Source organism: Dipodomys merriami, unplaced genomic scaffold, assembly GCF_024711535.1.
Source record: "Dipodomys merriami isolate MVZ:Mamm:240054 unplaced genomic scaffold, mDipMer1.0.p SCAF_125, whole genome shotgun sequence".
Classification (NCBI taxonomy): domain Eukaryota; kingdom Metazoa; phylum Chordata; class Mammalia; order Rodentia; family Heteromyidae; genus Dipodomys; species Dipodomys merriami.
This window is the reverse complement of record NW_027202549.1, coordinates 1,506,487-1,522,839: the sequence shown is the minus strand read 5'-3', so window position 1 is coordinate 1,522,839 and position 16,353 is coordinate 1,506,487. Positions and strand designations below refer to the sequence as shown.

At 43.8% G+C, this 16,353-nt stretch overlaps 1 protein-coding gene across 3 annotated transcripts in view; it reads left to right on the top strand.

Moving 5' to 3' along the window:
• The window catches only part of Topaz1 (testis and ovary specific TOPAZ 1), a 43,218-nt gene that overhangs the window by 12,061 nt on the left and 14,804 nt on the right, over positions 1 to 16,353 (top strand). The window contains exons 5-11 of one of the 3 annotated variants that reach the window (XM_070017607.1): positions 1,853 to 1,971; positions 5,411 to 5,496; positions 6,900 to 7,025; positions 8,831 to 8,894; positions 11,817 to 11,968; positions 12,545 to 12,637; positions 15,678 to 15,793. In XM_070017607.1, coding sequence (XP_069873708.1) covers positions 1,853 to 1,971; positions 5,411 to 5,496; positions 6,900 to 7,025; positions 8,831 to 8,894; positions 11,817 to 11,968; positions 12,545 to 12,637; positions 15,678 to 15,793 — 756 coding nt within the window. Of the gene's footprint in view, positions 1 to 1,852; positions 1,972 to 5,410; positions 5,497 to 6,899; positions 7,026 to 8,830; positions 8,895 to 11,816; positions 11,969 to 12,544; positions 12,638 to 15,677; positions 15,794 to 16,353 lie in introns of those variants that run through there. The other 2 variants (XM_070017609.1, XM_070017608.1) reach the window with 2 other exon arrangements.

Here is a 16,353-nt window from a genome sequence, read left to right as displayed (position 1 = left end):
CCACGCAGGATGGAATAGGAAAGAGTAAGAAGAGCCTGCAATTCACAACTTAAAAGAAGCTGGACCCTGGTGTCTCATGCCTGTAATCCGATCTACTTAGGAGGCTGAGATCTGTGGATCATAGTTTGAAGCCAGTTGGGGCAGGAAAGTTCATGAGACTCTTAGCTCCAAGTAGTGCTGTGGCTCAAAGTGGTAGACCACTAGCCTTGAACAAAAAGAGCTCAGGGACAGTGCCCAGGCCCAGAGTTCAAGCCCCATGACTGACAAAAATAAACCAGCTATTCTGGAAATAGTTCTGATGATCAAGGTTCAAAGCCAGCCCAAGCAGAAATGTCCAAGGCATTCTTACTTCCCATTATCCAGCAACAAACCAGAAGTGAAGGTCTGGCTCAAGTGGTAGAGCACCAGTCTTGAGCAAAAAAGCTAACAGACAGCACCTAGGCTCTGAGTTCAAGTCTCAGTACTGGCACCAAAATTAAAAGTAAATAAAACTTAAGAATGATTTCGGGAATTTCGCCATCCGTAGAATAATTCGAATAGCCTTTTCTGGTCCCTCGTGGAACCTTTTGTCTGGATAATCACAAACATTTTGAACTTGGGCATGGTGAGTGGTTTTCACCCGTACTCTCAGCTACTCAGGAAGTTGAGGAAGGGAGCTTGGAATTCAAGGCCAAGCTGGACAACATAGCAAGACTCCACTTACATTTTTTGCTCTAGTATTTTGTTTCTGGGTTTTTTTTTTTTTAAGACAAGGTCTTGCCCTGTGGCCTACACTGTCCTGCAACTTAACCCTGCCTCCCTACTGCTATGATTGCTGTCATTTTAACCCTGTCTCCCCATTCTTGTCTCTACCCCAACCAACTACCTCATAAACGTTGGTCTTCTATTCAAAAGACAGGAATGTTCTGTTAAAAATAGGGCAGTAGGGGCTGGGAAGGTGGCTCAGTGATAGAGCGCTTGCCTTGCATGCCTGAGGCCCTGGGTTCGATTCCTCAGCACCACATAAGCAGGAAAAATCGGAAGTGGCGCTGTGGCTCAAGTGGTAGAGTGCTAGCCTTGAGCTGAAGAGCTGAGGGACAGTGCCCAGGCCCAGAGATCAGGCCCCACGACCGGACCCAAAAAAAAAAAAAAATAGGGCAGTATCATAAAGTATATGGTATACTATGCCAGATGGCATCTACCAAGTATTAGATGTGTCAAATATGACAAGTATTTATTTTTATTTTTATTTTATTTTTGTCGTCGCTCATAGAGCTTGAACTCTGGGCCTGGAGCTCTTCAGCTCAAGGTGAGCGCTCTACCACTTGAGCCACAACGCCACTTTCAGTTTCTGGTGGTTTGTTGGAGCTAAGAGTCTTACAGACTTTCCTGCTCAGGCTGGCTTTGAATAATGATCCTCAGATCAGAGCCTCCTGAGTAGCTAGGATTAGAGACATGAGCCACCAGCACCCGGCTTTATTTTTATTTTTTTATTTATTTATTTTGTTGGTCGTGAGGCTTGAACTGGAGACCTGGGCTCTGTCCTGGAGCTCTTTTTTTGCTCAAGGCTAGCACTCTACTACTTTGAGCCACAGCCCCACTTCTGGTTTTTGAGCAATTAATTGGAGATGAAAAGTCTCATGGGGACTTTTTCTGCCGGTGCTGGCTTCAAACCTCGATCCTCAGATCTCAGCCTCCTGAGTAGCTAGGATGACAGGCGGGAGCCACCAGCAGCCAGAGACTTCAGTATCTTTAAAGGTAAACTATTTGTTTTTATTTTTAAAATACTTCAGAATAATATTCTCAAACATTTAAACTCTTTATTTATTTTTTTTTTTTTGGTTTTTGTTGTTGGTGTTTTCTGGTCATAAAGCAAAGATTCTAGAAATGCAGAGATGGTGATGGCTGAAGGTCAATTAGCACTCCTGGGCCCCAGGCCTCTGACTCACAGTGGGCATAAGGAGGATAAAGTTCCAAAGCTCTGGATGAATGGTAATGCTTATCTTTTTTTCTCCCCCCCCCCCCCTTTTCTCGGTGGTGGGGCTTGAACTCAGGGCCTGAGCATTCCCTGAGCTCTTTTTGCTCAAGGCTAATGCTCTACCACTTTCAGCCACAGCACCACTTTCGGTTTTCTGGTGGTTCATTGGAGATAAAAGTCTCATGGATTTTCCTTCCCAGGCTGACTTTAAACTGTGATCCTCAGATCTCAGCCTCCTGAGTATCAGCCGGAATTGGTGGTGTGAGCCACCAGTGCCCCACTAATGCTTGCCTTCTTAGGAAACGCTGTTGGCTTTTACTATTATAGAAACTGTACAGGAGATGTTTTCAGAAAAATAATAAATAATAAAGTAAGTTGGGCACCAGTGGCTCTCACCTGTCATCCTAGCTCCTCAGGAAGCTGAGCTTTGAGGATCACAGTTTGAAACCAGCCAGAGACTTTTATCTCTAGCAAAAAGCTATAAATAGGGGCTGGGAAGGTGGCTCAGTGGTAGAGTGCTTGACTTGCATGCATGAGGCCCTGGGTTCGATTCCTCAGCACCACATAAGCAAAAAGCCGGAAGTGGCGCTGTGGCTCAGGTGGTAGAGCGCTAGCCTTGAGCTGAAGAGCTGAGGGACAGTGCCCAGGTCCAGAGTTCAGGCCCCACGACCGGACCCAAAAAAAAAAAAAAAAAAAAAAAAAAAAGCTATAAATAGAGGTGTGGCTTAAGTGCTAAGAGCATTAGTCTTGAGCAGTAAAAGCTACAAGACCGTGCCCAGGCCCTGAGTTCAAGCCTCAGTATTGGAAACATAATAAAGACAAAAAAATCAGTATGGAATATATATATATATATATATATATATATATATATATGTATATATAAAACTAGAAGATTTGTGTACCTTAGTACTATTAAAGGTATAGTTTCTGGAATAACTATGTGACAGTGATATTACAGGAAATACCTAAAATAGTTCTGTTTTAATTGGGTATATCTATGAGTTTAAGATTTGTGTTGAGGGCTAGGAATGTGGCTTAGTGGTAGAGTGTTTGCCTTGCATGCATGAGGACCTGGGTTTGATTCCTCAGCACCACATAAACAGAAAAAGCTGGAAGTGGCACTGTGTCTCAAGTGGTAGAGCGCTTGTCTTAAACACAGAGAGCCCCAAGGACAATGCTCAGGCCCTGAGTGCAAGCCCCAGCGACTGGCAAATAAACACAACAATAACAAAAAAAAAAGATGTGTTGAGGGTCTGGGAATGTAGTTTAGTGGTAGAGTGCTTGCTAGCATGCATGAAGCCCTGAGTTTGATTCCTCAGTACCACAGAAACAGAAAAACTTGGAGGTGGCACTGTGGCTCAAGTGGTAGAGCACTAGCCTTGAACAAAAAAAGCTCAGGAACAGTGGCCAGGCCCTGAGTTCAAGCCCCAGGACTAACAAAAAAAAATTGTGTTGAGAAGTTTTTTAATATATATAATCCTAATGCTTTAGCATTAATTTATGTTTTAATTGTAATCATTTCATATACCATCCACCTACCTTTTTTTCTTTGTTAGTCATGGGTTGAACTCAGGGCCTGGGCGATGTCCCTGAGCTCTTTTTGCTCAAGGCTAGCACTCTGTCACTTTGAGCCACAGTGCCACTTTCTATTTTCTAGTGGTCCATTGGAGAGAGGAGTCTCGTAGACTTTGCTGCCCAGGCTGGCTTTGAGCCTTGATCCTCAGATCTTAGCCTCCTGAGTAGCTGGGATTACAGGCATGAGCCCCTGGTGCCTGGCTTCTTCTGTGATTCACTGCTGGCTGTTGGGACCCTTGGCTTCAAGACCACTAAAGCCTTTCAGTTCTCATGAGGCCAGTGACTACGAAATAGCACATTAGCCTGTTGCAGATAATATCTGGATAAAAAAAATAACACGTATTTTTTCATGTTATCTTTAGAAAACAATATTTTGAATATCCTAGTTCTTGGTTGTTTTCTTTTTTCAAAACGAAGTCACATTTAAGGAGAAGTGATTCAAATGGATTGACTGAATTAGTCTACATTAATCAGTTCAGGTTGCTAGATAGCAAACACCACAGGCTGGAGACCTTAAATAAGAAAAGTTGTTTTTCTCCTGTCCCTGGAGGCTGGAAGTCCAGGCTCTGGCTGGCTTAGCGTGTATGGTTCACAGAAACTATCCTTTTACTGTGTTCACGTACCCTTTACTTTGTGTATGCACAGAGTGGGTTAGATTGATGTTTTTTGTTTTGTGTTTTTAGACTTGACAAGCACATGCCTAGAAAGGGGTTGAAAAGAAGTCCTGTAAACTCCTGCACAGGCTGGCCTTGAACTGTAATCCTCCTGTTCTCAGCCTCCTGAGTGGTTAAATGATAGGTGTGAGCCACCAGCACTGGGCCAGTTTTTTGTATATCTGTGTGTCTGTGTGTGTATTTATGTATGAGTGTGTGTATTTGGTAATATTGAGATGTGAACTCAGGGCTTTGTGCTTTCTAGGTAGGTGTCTGTTCTTTAAGAGCCCCTACCCTTAGAACTACTTTTAGACTTACTTCCAGAGGCCCTGTTTATACAGTCACAATAGGGTCAGTATGGGTATTTTTCAGGGGCACCAGTTGAGCCTGTAGCACCTGGATTTGTTAGTATTCCTTCTTTAGAAAGCTTGTGTATAGCCAGGCGACGGTGGCTCACACCTGTAATCCTAGCTACTCAGGAGGCTGAGATCTGAGGATCGCAGTTCAAAGCTAGCCCAGGCAGGAAAGACCGTGAGACTCCTATCTCCAGTAAACCACTAGAAAACCGGAAGTGGCTCTGTAGCTCAAGTGGTAGAGTGCTCTCCTTGAGCTGAAGAGCTGAGGGACAGCGTCCAGGCCCAGAGTTCAAGCCTCATGACTAACAAAAAAGAAAAAAGAAAGCTTGTGTACAAACCAGGTACCAGTGATTCACACCTGTAACCCCAGCCACTCAGGAGGCTGAGATGTAAGGATCACAGTTCAAAGCCAGTCTGGGCAGGAAGTCTGTGAGACATTTATTTTGGTACTTAAAGCCAAAAGTAGAGTGGTAACAAGTTTAGAGCACTAGCCTTGAGCACAAAAGATCAGGGACAGTGCCCAGGTACAGAGTTCAAGCCCCAGCACTGGAACCACAAAAATAAAAAATCATTTACAGTATTTGACTAACTTAGAGATGATTTATTTGAATGCATTGCTCAGAGCAACTATGTAAGACTTTTTGGAAGGTTTTCTGCAGCCTAGAGTGAACTTAAAAAATTTAAGCTCAGAGCTTAAATTCCAGGTGTCCAAGATGTAAATCGTTATGTGTTTCATAGTAACACACATGGTAATACAGTCTGTAAGCTGAATATGAATATTCCAACGGGAAACTTTAAAACAGATTGTTAGAAAGGAAGTAAGTAGGAACACACTGCTATGTAATGCCATTCTAAATCACTTCTTCTAGATTTCAGATTTCCAGGAAGACATCCTGTCCCGCAGCTGCAGAGTCCTGATGCTTGTGAAATATTTAAGAGAGAAAAAAATATGGGGGTAAGTTCTGAGCTGAGCCTAGGGGGTCCGTGCCTGTAATCCAATGCACTCAGAAGGCAGAAGCAAGAGGATCCTGAGTATGAAGCTAGCCCAGGTGAGGTTAAGGAGAACCTGTCTCAGAAACACAAAAAATATGAGCTGGGCATCGGTGGCTCACACCTATAATCCTAGCTACTCAGGAGGCTGAGATCTGAGGATCATGGTTCAAAGCCAGCCCAGGCAGGAAAGTCTGTGAGACTCTCATCTCCAGTAAACCACTCAGAAAACCAGAAGTGGTGCTGTGGCTCAAGAGGTAGAGCGCTAGCCTTGAGCTGAAGAGCTGAGGGGTCAGCACCCAGGCCCAGAGTTCAAGCTCCAAGAACGACAAAAAAAAAAATCAAAAGGGCTGGGGGTGGCTCAAATGGTAGAGTCAATTTACAGCCCATACTTTAGGTTCCTCTGGGTGTATTTCTCCATTTTGTGTGTGTGTTGATACTGGGGCTTGTTGACACTGGGCTTGCACTCAGCACCTAGCTAGGCACTATCCCTTTTTCTGCTCAAGGCTGACACTATCCCTTGAGCCACAGCTCCACTTGCGGTTTTCTGATAGTTAATTGGAGGTAAGAGTCTTAGAGACTTTCCTGCCCAGGCTGGCTTTGAAATTGAAACCTCAGATCTCCACCTCGGGAGAAGATAGGATTACAGGCCTGAGATCCAGTGCCTGGCTTTCCTATCTTTTTTTTTTTTTTTTTTTTAGACTACCAGACATTTTTTTGTTTTTTTGTCAGTCGTGGGGCTTGAACTCTGGGCCTGGGCACTGTCTCTGCGCTCTTCAGCTCAAGGCTAGCGCTTTACCACTTGAGCCACAGCGCTACTTCTGGTTTTCTAGTGGTTTATTGGAGATAAGAGCCTCATGGACTTTCCTGCCCAGGCTGGCTTTGAACTGTGATCCTCAGATCTCAGCCTCCTGAGTAGCTAGGATTACAGGCGAGAGCCACCAGTGCCTGGCCATAAAGGTTTTTAAATGGGGATTATTGGTAGGAGGCAAAAAGTAAGCAATGATATTCACAAATAACCTAAGGAGTTGAAAACAACATCCAAAAGAGAAAACACAGGATGCGTAATTTCTGCTGCTGAAAAGACAGCTGGCAGAATAAACCAGTTTATGGAAAAGTTTGCTGCACAATGTGTAATGCCTTTTCCCATTAATCACAAAGGCTAAATTAAATTTTCCTTAAAGTCAAGTCAGAAGCAGAAACTGGATGAGCATATAAGCTTTCATAACATTATATAATCTGTATTATATATATTAATTGTATATTTATATGTCTGTATATATTTCAAATATGTGTGTGTGTGTTTCAAATGCTTTCTTACTTGACCATGTTCTCCAATTAACAGAGGGAGTTTTTCTACTTGTCCAGGTGTTCCAGAAACCCCTAGGGCTGATGATGCCCCACAGATACTGCAAATTTCATTTTAACACCTTGCGTGGTTGTGAACGCTCACAGTGTAAGTTCGCTCATGTTCCTGAACAGGAGGATGAAAAGGTAAGCCAGACAGAGCCTGTGAAGTGTAAGTTGTCTGACTGTCTCGGTCACGCATGCGTTGTGATTTTCTTCTGATAGCATAGGTAAGTTTTGCCCAGTTTTGTACTTGATATAAATGGAATTGTAAAATATGTATGCTTTTGTGCCTGGCTTTTCCCTCCCTATTTTGCCTGCCGTGGGGCTGGAATTTAAGGCCTAGGTGCTGCCCCTGAGTGTCTTTTGGTCAAAGCTAGCACTCTACCACTTGAACTGCAGCTCCACTTCCAATTTTCTAGTAGTTAATTGGAGATCAGAGTCTTACGGACTTTCCTGCTCCAGCTAGCTTTGAACCATGATCCTCAGATCTCCAATCCTAGCCTGAGTAGCTAAGACTATAGGCATGAGCCACTGGTGCCTGACTCTATTCTTGCTTTTACTTATTTATTTTTGGTCCTGGGGCTTGGACTCTGGGCCTGGGTGCTGTCCCTGTGCTTTTCGGCTCAAGGCGAGAACTCTACCACTTGAGCCACAGCGTCACTTCCAGTTTTCTGGTGGTTCATTGGAGATCAGAGTCTCATGGACTTTCCTGTCCAGGCTGGCTTTGGACCTCAGTCCTCAGATCTTAGCTTCCTGAGTAGCTAGGATGACAGGCACCTGGCTTAAATTTTAATTTTAAATTAAAAGTGTCTTGCTACATCACCCAAGTTGTTATCCTCGGTCTCAGCCTCCCGAGTAGCTGAGACTATAGGTGCCTGCCTATAATCACCATGCTCAGCTTGCTTACTTTTACTCAGTATTTTAGCAACACACCTGTACTTTTTTGGGGGGTGGGGGGAGGGGTTCCGGTCGTGGGGCCTGAACTCTGGGCCTGGGCGCTGTCCCTCAGCTCTTCAGCTCAAGGCTAGCACTCTACCACTTGAGCCACAGCGCCACTTCCGGCTTTTTTCTTTTTGCTTATGTGGTGTTGGGGAATCGAACCCAGGGCCTCACACATGCAAGGCAGGCTCTCTACCACTGAGCCACCTTCCCAGCCCCCATCTGTACATTTTTTTATGTAATTGTTTATTGGTTTTCTCCCTGTAATAATAGTATTTCTTTAGGTGAGTTTATCACAATAAATTTTGTGACTAAATATTGCTGTTTGATGGGCATTTGGGTGATATTAGAAAAAGTGACCCAAGTCTTGACTCCTGTAACCCAGCTACTGAGGAAGCTGAGATCTAAGGACTGTGGTTTGAAGCCAGCCCAGGCAGAAAAGTCCATGAGACTTTTTTCTCCAGTCAACTACCAAAAACCAGAAGTACCGGTGTGGCTCAGTTGTTAGAGTGCTAGTCTTGAGTGGAAAAAGAAAGGAACAATGAGCACCTTGGCTCTTGAGTCAGGTTGGGGAGGGAGGTTTATGGGGAGAAAAAGAGTGATTTTTTTTTTTAAACAACCTAGAGGAAGAATTATAATGAATTCAACACACATTTCAAATCGCTCATCTAGCTATATATTGACTGCTTTATCCCAGTGCCTTAAACTCAGTTTAAAAGTCTGAAAGAGGCCAGGCACTAGTGGCTCATGCCTGTGATACTAGCTACTCAAGAGGCTGAGATCTGAGAATCATGGTTCAAAGCCAGCCCGGGTAGAAAAGTCTCTGTCAGACTCTTAAGTCTAATTAGCCACTTAGAAACTGGAAGTGGTGCTGTGGCTCAAGTGGTATAGTGCTATCTTGGAGCGCAAAGAGGCTCAGGGACAGCACCCAGGCCCTGAGTTCAAGCCCTACAACTGACAAAAAAAAAGTCTGAAAAAAAGGTGATTTAATACTCTCATAATTTTTATAGGTTTGCATGGATGTGTTTAAGAAATATATAAGCATCAATGAGATATGCTTGCTGCAACGTGCAGGTATGAAACAATTCAGTAATTATTTCTAATTTATCAATATGAATGTTTTCATAATGTACTGGTGTGTAATCTTAATTCAGTGCTTTTAAAATATGAAACTAGTACCTTACCTAAGAGTGGCTTTCTTGGCCATAGAAAGGAGTAAATATGGGGCTGGAAAGGTGGCTCAGTGATAGAGTGCTTGCCTTGCATGCTTGAGGCCCTGGGTTCGATTCCTCAGCACCCCATAAGCAAAAAGAAAAAAGCCGGAAGTGGCGCTGTGGCTCAAGTGGTAGAGCGCTAGCCTTGAGCTGAAGAGCTGAGGGACAGCACCCTGGCCCACAGTTCAGGCCCCACGACTGGACCTAAAAAAAAAAAAAAGGTAAAGATAAGCATGCTGGGTATTTTTGTTTGTTGTTGTTTTGTCGGTCGTGGAGCTTGAACTCTGGGCGCTGTCCCTGCGCTCTTCAGCTCAAGGCAAGCGCTCTACCACTTGAGCCACAGTGCCACTTCTGGTTTCCTAGTGGTTTATTGGGGATAAGAGTCTCACGGACTTTCCTGCCCAAGCTGGCTTTGAACCGTGATCCTCAGATCTCAGCCTCCTGAGTAGCTAGGATTACAGGCACGAGCCACCGGCACCCGGCAAGCATGCTGTTTTTTTTTTTTTTTTTTTTTTTTTTTTTTTTTTTTTTTTTGTCGGTCATGGGGCTTGAACTCCGGGCCTGGGCGCTGTCCCTCAGCTCTTCAGCTCAAGGCGAGCGCTCTACCACTTGAGCTACAGCGCCACTTCCGGTTTTCTGGTGGTTTATTGGAGATAGGAGTCTCACGGTCTCTCCTGCCCGGGCTGGCTTTGAACCTCGATCCTCAGATCTCAGCCTCCTGAGTAGCTAGGATTACAGGCGTGAGCCACCAGCGCCCGGCAAGCATGCTGTTTTAACTTAAAAAACTGCTATCTACCCACCACTATATCTCACTTATACAATAATATTTTCATGAGTTTGAAATTTCATTTACATATCTCATATGTACAGGTTCTTGCCTGTAATCCTAGCTACTCAGGAGGCTGAGATCTATGGATCACAATTCAAAGCCAGCCCAGGCAGAAAAGTACCCATGAGTGTCTTATCTCTAATTAAGGACTCAAAAACCAGGATTGGCACTGTGGCCCAAGTGGTAGAGTGCTAGCCTTGTGCACAGAGAGGCTCAGGGATAGTGCTTAGGCCCTGAGTTCAAAGCCCACAACCAGAAAAAAAAACAGAAAAAAGAAAAAGATAATTATTAATTAACCTTTTAATCTGTCGGAAGATAGCTTGGCTGTGGTGGCTCATGCGTGAAATTTGTTGAGGATCACAGTTCAAAGCCAGCCTGGGTGGAAAAGTCCAGAAGACTCCATCTCAAATTAATTAGCAAAAAGCTAGGCTGGAGGTATGGCTCAAGAGGTAGATGGAGATAAACATCTCATGGGCTTTTTTTTCTGCCTGGGCTTGAATTGAACCACAATCCTCAGATCTCAGCCTGCTGAGTAGGGAGGCTTACAGGCATGAGCCACCAGTAGCCAGCCATTCTCTGTATGGTGTCAGTTGATCAACTTTTTAATAGGCAACTATGTAGAAATGGTGAAGAAAAGAAAAAACAGCAGCAAGAATTCATCTGTATGTACCGAAGGGGGGAAAATGTAGTATATAAGACAGCTGTATAATCAAGTTGAATATTATTATGTAGTATTATTCAAGTTGCTAAGAATTACAAATTTTAATATTATTAGTATTGGTTCAATATGGAGTTTGAACTCAGGACCTCCCACTTGCTAAGACAAGCACTCTACCACTTGTACCACGGCCCTTGTCTTTCTGCTTTATTGCTTTTCAAACAGGACCTGGGGCCAAGTTTGCACAAGCAGCCTTGGGCTGCGTTTGCCACATGGGCAGGATTACAGGCATGCGCCATCTCACCTGGCTTGTTTTTGAGTAGGATCTTGCTTAACTCTTTGCCCTGCTGGCTTTGAACTGCAGCCCCACTATTTCTCTCTTCCAAGTGTCTGCATTTCAGGCATGTGCCATGATCCCAAGTGCCACATGAACTTGTTAGTTGTGGTACTGAACCTTGTCATGAGTGATTGACTTTTGCAAGTACTCCAGCCTAGTGATAAGTATTTCTAGTAGAAATAATGAATACAAGAGTAAATCCAAGGGGCTGGGGATCTAGCTCGGTGGAAGAGCACTTGAGCAAATGCAAGCCCTTGAGTCTGGTCCTCAGCTCTGCAAAAATAAATCCAAAAGTAACTTTTACTGAACCATTTTAGGGGTTAAAAAAGAGAAAAATGAGCATGCGTCAGAGTAGTCTTGCACCTGTCACCAAACTGTATGACTCTTTATGCATGACCAGGCTGTGTACAAGCCTCCCCACATACCCACACACCCCACCCCCATCCCGGGCTTCCTGGTAGGTTGACTCCCCAGGACTCACTCTGAAAAACTATCAGTATTTGGCATTTTGGATTTTTTTTTTTGAGCTCTTTTGCTCACAGCTAGCGTTCTAACCACTTTGAGCCACAGCTCCACTTCTAGTTTTCTGTGGTTCATTGGAGATAAGAGTCTCATGGGGACGGTCCTGCCCAGGCTGGCTTTGAATCTCGATCCTCACATCTCGGCCTCCTGAGTAGCTAGGATGACAGGTGTGAGCCACCATACCCAGTGGATTTTATTTTATTACTTTTTGTGAACAGTATGAATCTAACGGTTAAGCTTGCTCAGTTAACTTCCCACATCTGTTTGCCATTTTGACTTTTGCTTTAATTTTCATCAAATACTGCTGATACTGCTCCAATATTGCTGGTAGCTTTTCAATAGGTGAATTTATACTCGTTCTTTGAGTATAGGAAAATCATGTAATTTGGGAAACATGGATACTGTAGCTGCAATGACTGTGTGTTTTCACTTGCAGTAAACTTATTTATGGAATTCTACAGAAATTTTCCTCCGGGTATATACTTTGATTTACAAGTCTTAAATGAGCTTCTAATGTCTTTACTCAAGCATTGTTTATTGAAAGAAGTATTTCAGGTAGTGAACCTCAGCATAATGGTTAAAATACCGGTAAGTGACAAGAAAACTTGTTTGTTTTTTTTCCAGTTGGTCCTGGGGCTTGAACTTGGGGCCTGGGCACAGTCCCTGAGCTCTTTTTTGCTCAAGGGGAGCACTCTACCATTAAAGCTACAGCAGCCACTTCTGGTTTTGTTTTTTTTTTGGGGGGGGCAGTTGTAGGGCTTGAACTCTGGGCCTGGGCGCTGCCCCTGAGCTCTTCAGCTCAAGGCAAGTGCTGTACCACTTGAGCCACCGCGCCATTTCCAGTTTTCTTGTGGTTTATTGGAGATAAGAGTCTCACAGACTTTCCTGCCCAGGCTGGATTTAAATGCAGTCCTCAGGTCTCAGCCTCCTGAGTAGCTAATATTATAGGTGTAAGCCACCAGCACCCAGCAAGAAAACATTTTTTAACATTTTAAGTGAGGTGGGGCTTTTTTGTTATATTTGTTTGAAGCTAGCAGTTTAATTTCTGTACCTATTAAACACTTCCTAGTGAACATTTGTAGTTTTCAGCATAAAGCTTGAGAAATTTTATACTGCAAGAAAAACTTTAAAATCAATGTCATTTTTTTTTTTTTGTTTTATCAGCCTGCCCCACAGATAATACTAAAAATATTTGAGCATGTGGCAACTTTGAAATTAAGGAATGCGGTGCCTGCTCTAATTGATATCTTCTGCAAGGTATGATTTGTCTCTTTTATTCTTTAGAATAAGCAAACAAATGAATATTTCCACATAACCCTCATCTGCCTTTTTATTCTTTTTGTTGTTGTTCATCGTGGGGCTTGAACTCTGGGCTTGGGCACTGTCCCTCAGCTCTTCAGCTCAAGGCAAGCACTCTACCACTTGAGCCACAGTTTCCTGAGTGGTTCATTGGAGATAAGAGTCCCACAGACTTTCTTGCCTAGGCTGGCTTTGAACCGTGATCCTCAGATCTCAGCTTCCTGAGTAGATAGGATTACAGGCGTGAGCCACCGGCGCCCCAACTATTCATGTTGTTTTTAGAAACATCCTTTTTTTTTCTTCTGAAATAGACTATAAAAATATCTTCTCCAAAAGATACACACAACATACAGAGTAATTACATATACATTCTTGTATATCCACATATATTTTATATATTGATACATACTTTTATATATGCCAATTTTATCTATAACAAAACATATAGAAAATAGTGACTGAAACAACTAAACTTCAAACATTCCTCAGCTCAGTATTTCAACACTCACCCTGAACATTCCAGCCTCTTCAGTGTCACCTCATTCCCAGAGTGACATGGGAGACCTAGTCAGAACACCACAATAGGACTGCTAGCCAGGTGCAGTAGACAGGTGCCAATGGCTTGGGAGGCTGAGGTCAGGAGGATTTCAGTTTGAGGCCAGTCTGGTATACATACATGCCAGACCCTTTCTGCACCAATAGCTGGTCGTGGTGGCATGTGCCCGTCATCCTAGCTGCTTGGGGAGCTCAGGTGAGGAGAACCAGGATGGTCCCAGGCCAGCCTGGGCAGAAAAGTATATGAGACTTCATCACAGCCAGATAAGCTGCCATGGTGGCCGGAGTGCTGTCTCAGCTACAAAGGGAAGATTTAAAGGGGGCGCGGGGGATTGCAGCTCAGGGCTGTACCCCCAAAACAGGAGGGAGAATCAAGATCCTATCTCAAAAATAACCAGTGAATGTTCACTCCCATCATCCCAGCTACTCTGGAGGTAGAGATTTGAGGATACTGGTTTAAAGCCTGCCTGGGCAGTGAGACTCTTATCTCCAATAAATGACTCAGGAAAAGCTAGGAGTGGTGCTGTGGCTCAAGTAGTAGAGTGCTGGCCTTGAGCAAAAGAAGCTCAGGGATAGGGCTAGGGCCTGAGTTCAAGCCCCAGGACCACCACACACAAAAAATATTGACATACTCCCTTAGCTCTCTCCATCTGAGCTGAGGGAAATGAAGAACTTTAGACACAAGACTTCATGAATTAAGAGAGGAAATATTTGAATTCTTTTTTTTTTTTCGAGCCATAGTACCACTTCTGGCTTTTTCTGTGTATGTGATACTGAGGAATCCAACCCAGGGCTTCATGCATCCTAGGCAAGCACTTTACCACTAAGCCACCTTCCCAGTCCTGAATTCATTTGTTAAAGTCGAACCTTTTTATGTAGGCAGCTGATGACCAAGGTTATTAATTTAACAAGGAATCAGCAGGTTTTCCTGGCTAACCCCTAGGGAAGCTTCAAGGTTGATATTTCTCAGGAAATTTGCAATAGAGCCCAGCACTCGTGGCTCATGCTTGTAATCCTAGCTACTTCAAAGGCTAAGATCTTAAGATGGAGGTTTCAAGCCAGACCAGGCAGGAAAATCCATGAAATTCATATCTTGAACTCGGGGTGTGGGTGCAGTCCCTGAGCTCTGGCTCAATCTCGAACTCGGGGCCTAGGTGCTGTCCCTGAGCTCTGGCTCAAAGTGGTGGAGCACTAGCCCTTGAGCACAAAAGTTCAGGGAGAGCTCTTAAACCCTAAGGTTCAAGCCCCAGGACTGGCATAAAAAAACAATTACAAGCAGAGATGATATCTGAACACTGCATGTCAGATAAGAGGTACAAGTAACAAAGTGGTTGAAATTACTGAGAATGGGAAGAAAATTCAATTTTATGTTAAGTAATTATTCCATTTTTTTCTTTCAATTCTTTGTTGTTGTTGTTTTTTTTTGTCGGCCGTGGGGCTTGAACTCTGGGCCTGGGCGCTGTCCCTCAGCTCTTCAGCTTAAGGCGAGCGCTCTACCACTTGAGCTACAGCGCCACTTCCGGTTTTCTGGTGGTTTATTGGAGATAGGAGTCTCACGGTCTCTCCTGCCCGGGCTGGCTTTGAACCTCGATCCTCAGATCTCAGCCTCCTGAGTAGCTAGGATTACAGGCGTGAGCCACCAGCGCCCGGCTCAATTCTTTGTTTTTTGTCGGCCATGGGGCCTGAACTCGGCCTGGGCGCTGTCCCTCAGCTCTTCAGCCCAAGGCTAGCACTCTACCACTTGAGCCACAGTATCACTTCCGGCTTTTTCTGCTTATATGGTGCTGAGGAATCGAACCCAGGGCCTCATGCATGCGAGACAAGCACTCTACCACTAAGCCACCTTCCTAGCCCCTCCTTCAGTTCTTAAACAAGGGCATCTTACATTTGAAGAAAATACTTTTGAAATATTATTGTTTTAATTCTACTTTATACATGTTTCACTCTTCATTTCACATAATAGCTTCTCAACTCTTATAAAAATAGTATGAAATACTGTTTTTAAAATACTATTTTAAAAATATAGGGCAAGCAATGTGTCTTAGTGGTAAAGTGCTTGCCTAGCATGTATGAGGCCCCTGGGTTTGATTCCTTGGTCCCATATAAATAAACACACACACACAAATAATAATAATATAGTACTTACAAGTATTATAAGTATTGGTTTTCTTTCTTGTTCTTGTTGTTTTATGCTGGTATTGGGGCTCCAACTCAGGGTGCTCTGACTTGGTTTTATGTATTCAAGACTGACACCCTACCATATGAACTACAGCTCCATTTCCCATTTTTTACTGGCTAATGACTCTCATGAACTTTTCCACCCAAACTGACTTTGAACCACAATCCTCAGAGCACAGCCTCCTGGATTTCAGCCATGAGCCACCTGCTTACTCTCATGTTTTTGTAAGAAATGACTTTTTTATTAAAAAATTCTCTTTTATAGTTTGTCGAAGCTGGAATAATGCTTGACCCAGAACACTTGAACTATATCGTTGAGCTTTTATACCAAACCCAGGCTTCCAAACAAGAAATCACTGCTGTTCTGGAAATCAAAGCCAGGTGAGACTAAAGTACACGTATTTTGACAGGGATCTAGGAAGGATGAAGGCAAAGCATCTTCTGATCATTCAGTATGACAAGACATCCAGATAGCTTCCCATGAAAAGCCCTTCTGCCATCTTTTCCTAAAATTCTACTTCAGTCAGGCTGAAAGGAATAAAATCTCCTGTGTTACTGCTTGCTTGATTCCACTTAATGCACTCTTGTAGGACTTCCACTCAAGAGTGTCATGATGGCGTGGTGCCGGTGGCTCCCGCCTGTCATCCTACCTACTCAGGAGGCTGAGATCTGAGGATCACTGGTCAAAGCCAGCCCGGGCAGGAATGTCTGCGAGACTCTCATTTCTGCTGACCCACCAGTAAACTGGACATGGAGCTGTGGCTCAAGTGGTAGAGCACTTGCCTTGAGCAAATGAGTCCCCTTGTTGGACTTCTTGCTTTGTTTTGATTTAGACCTGGATCTTTGTAGAACAGGGAAGGTTGTGTGCGGATAGGGAGAGCAGTTGATTGTCCTTCCTTTCCCTGTACTGGGTGATTTTGAAGTATGACTGCATGAGGATT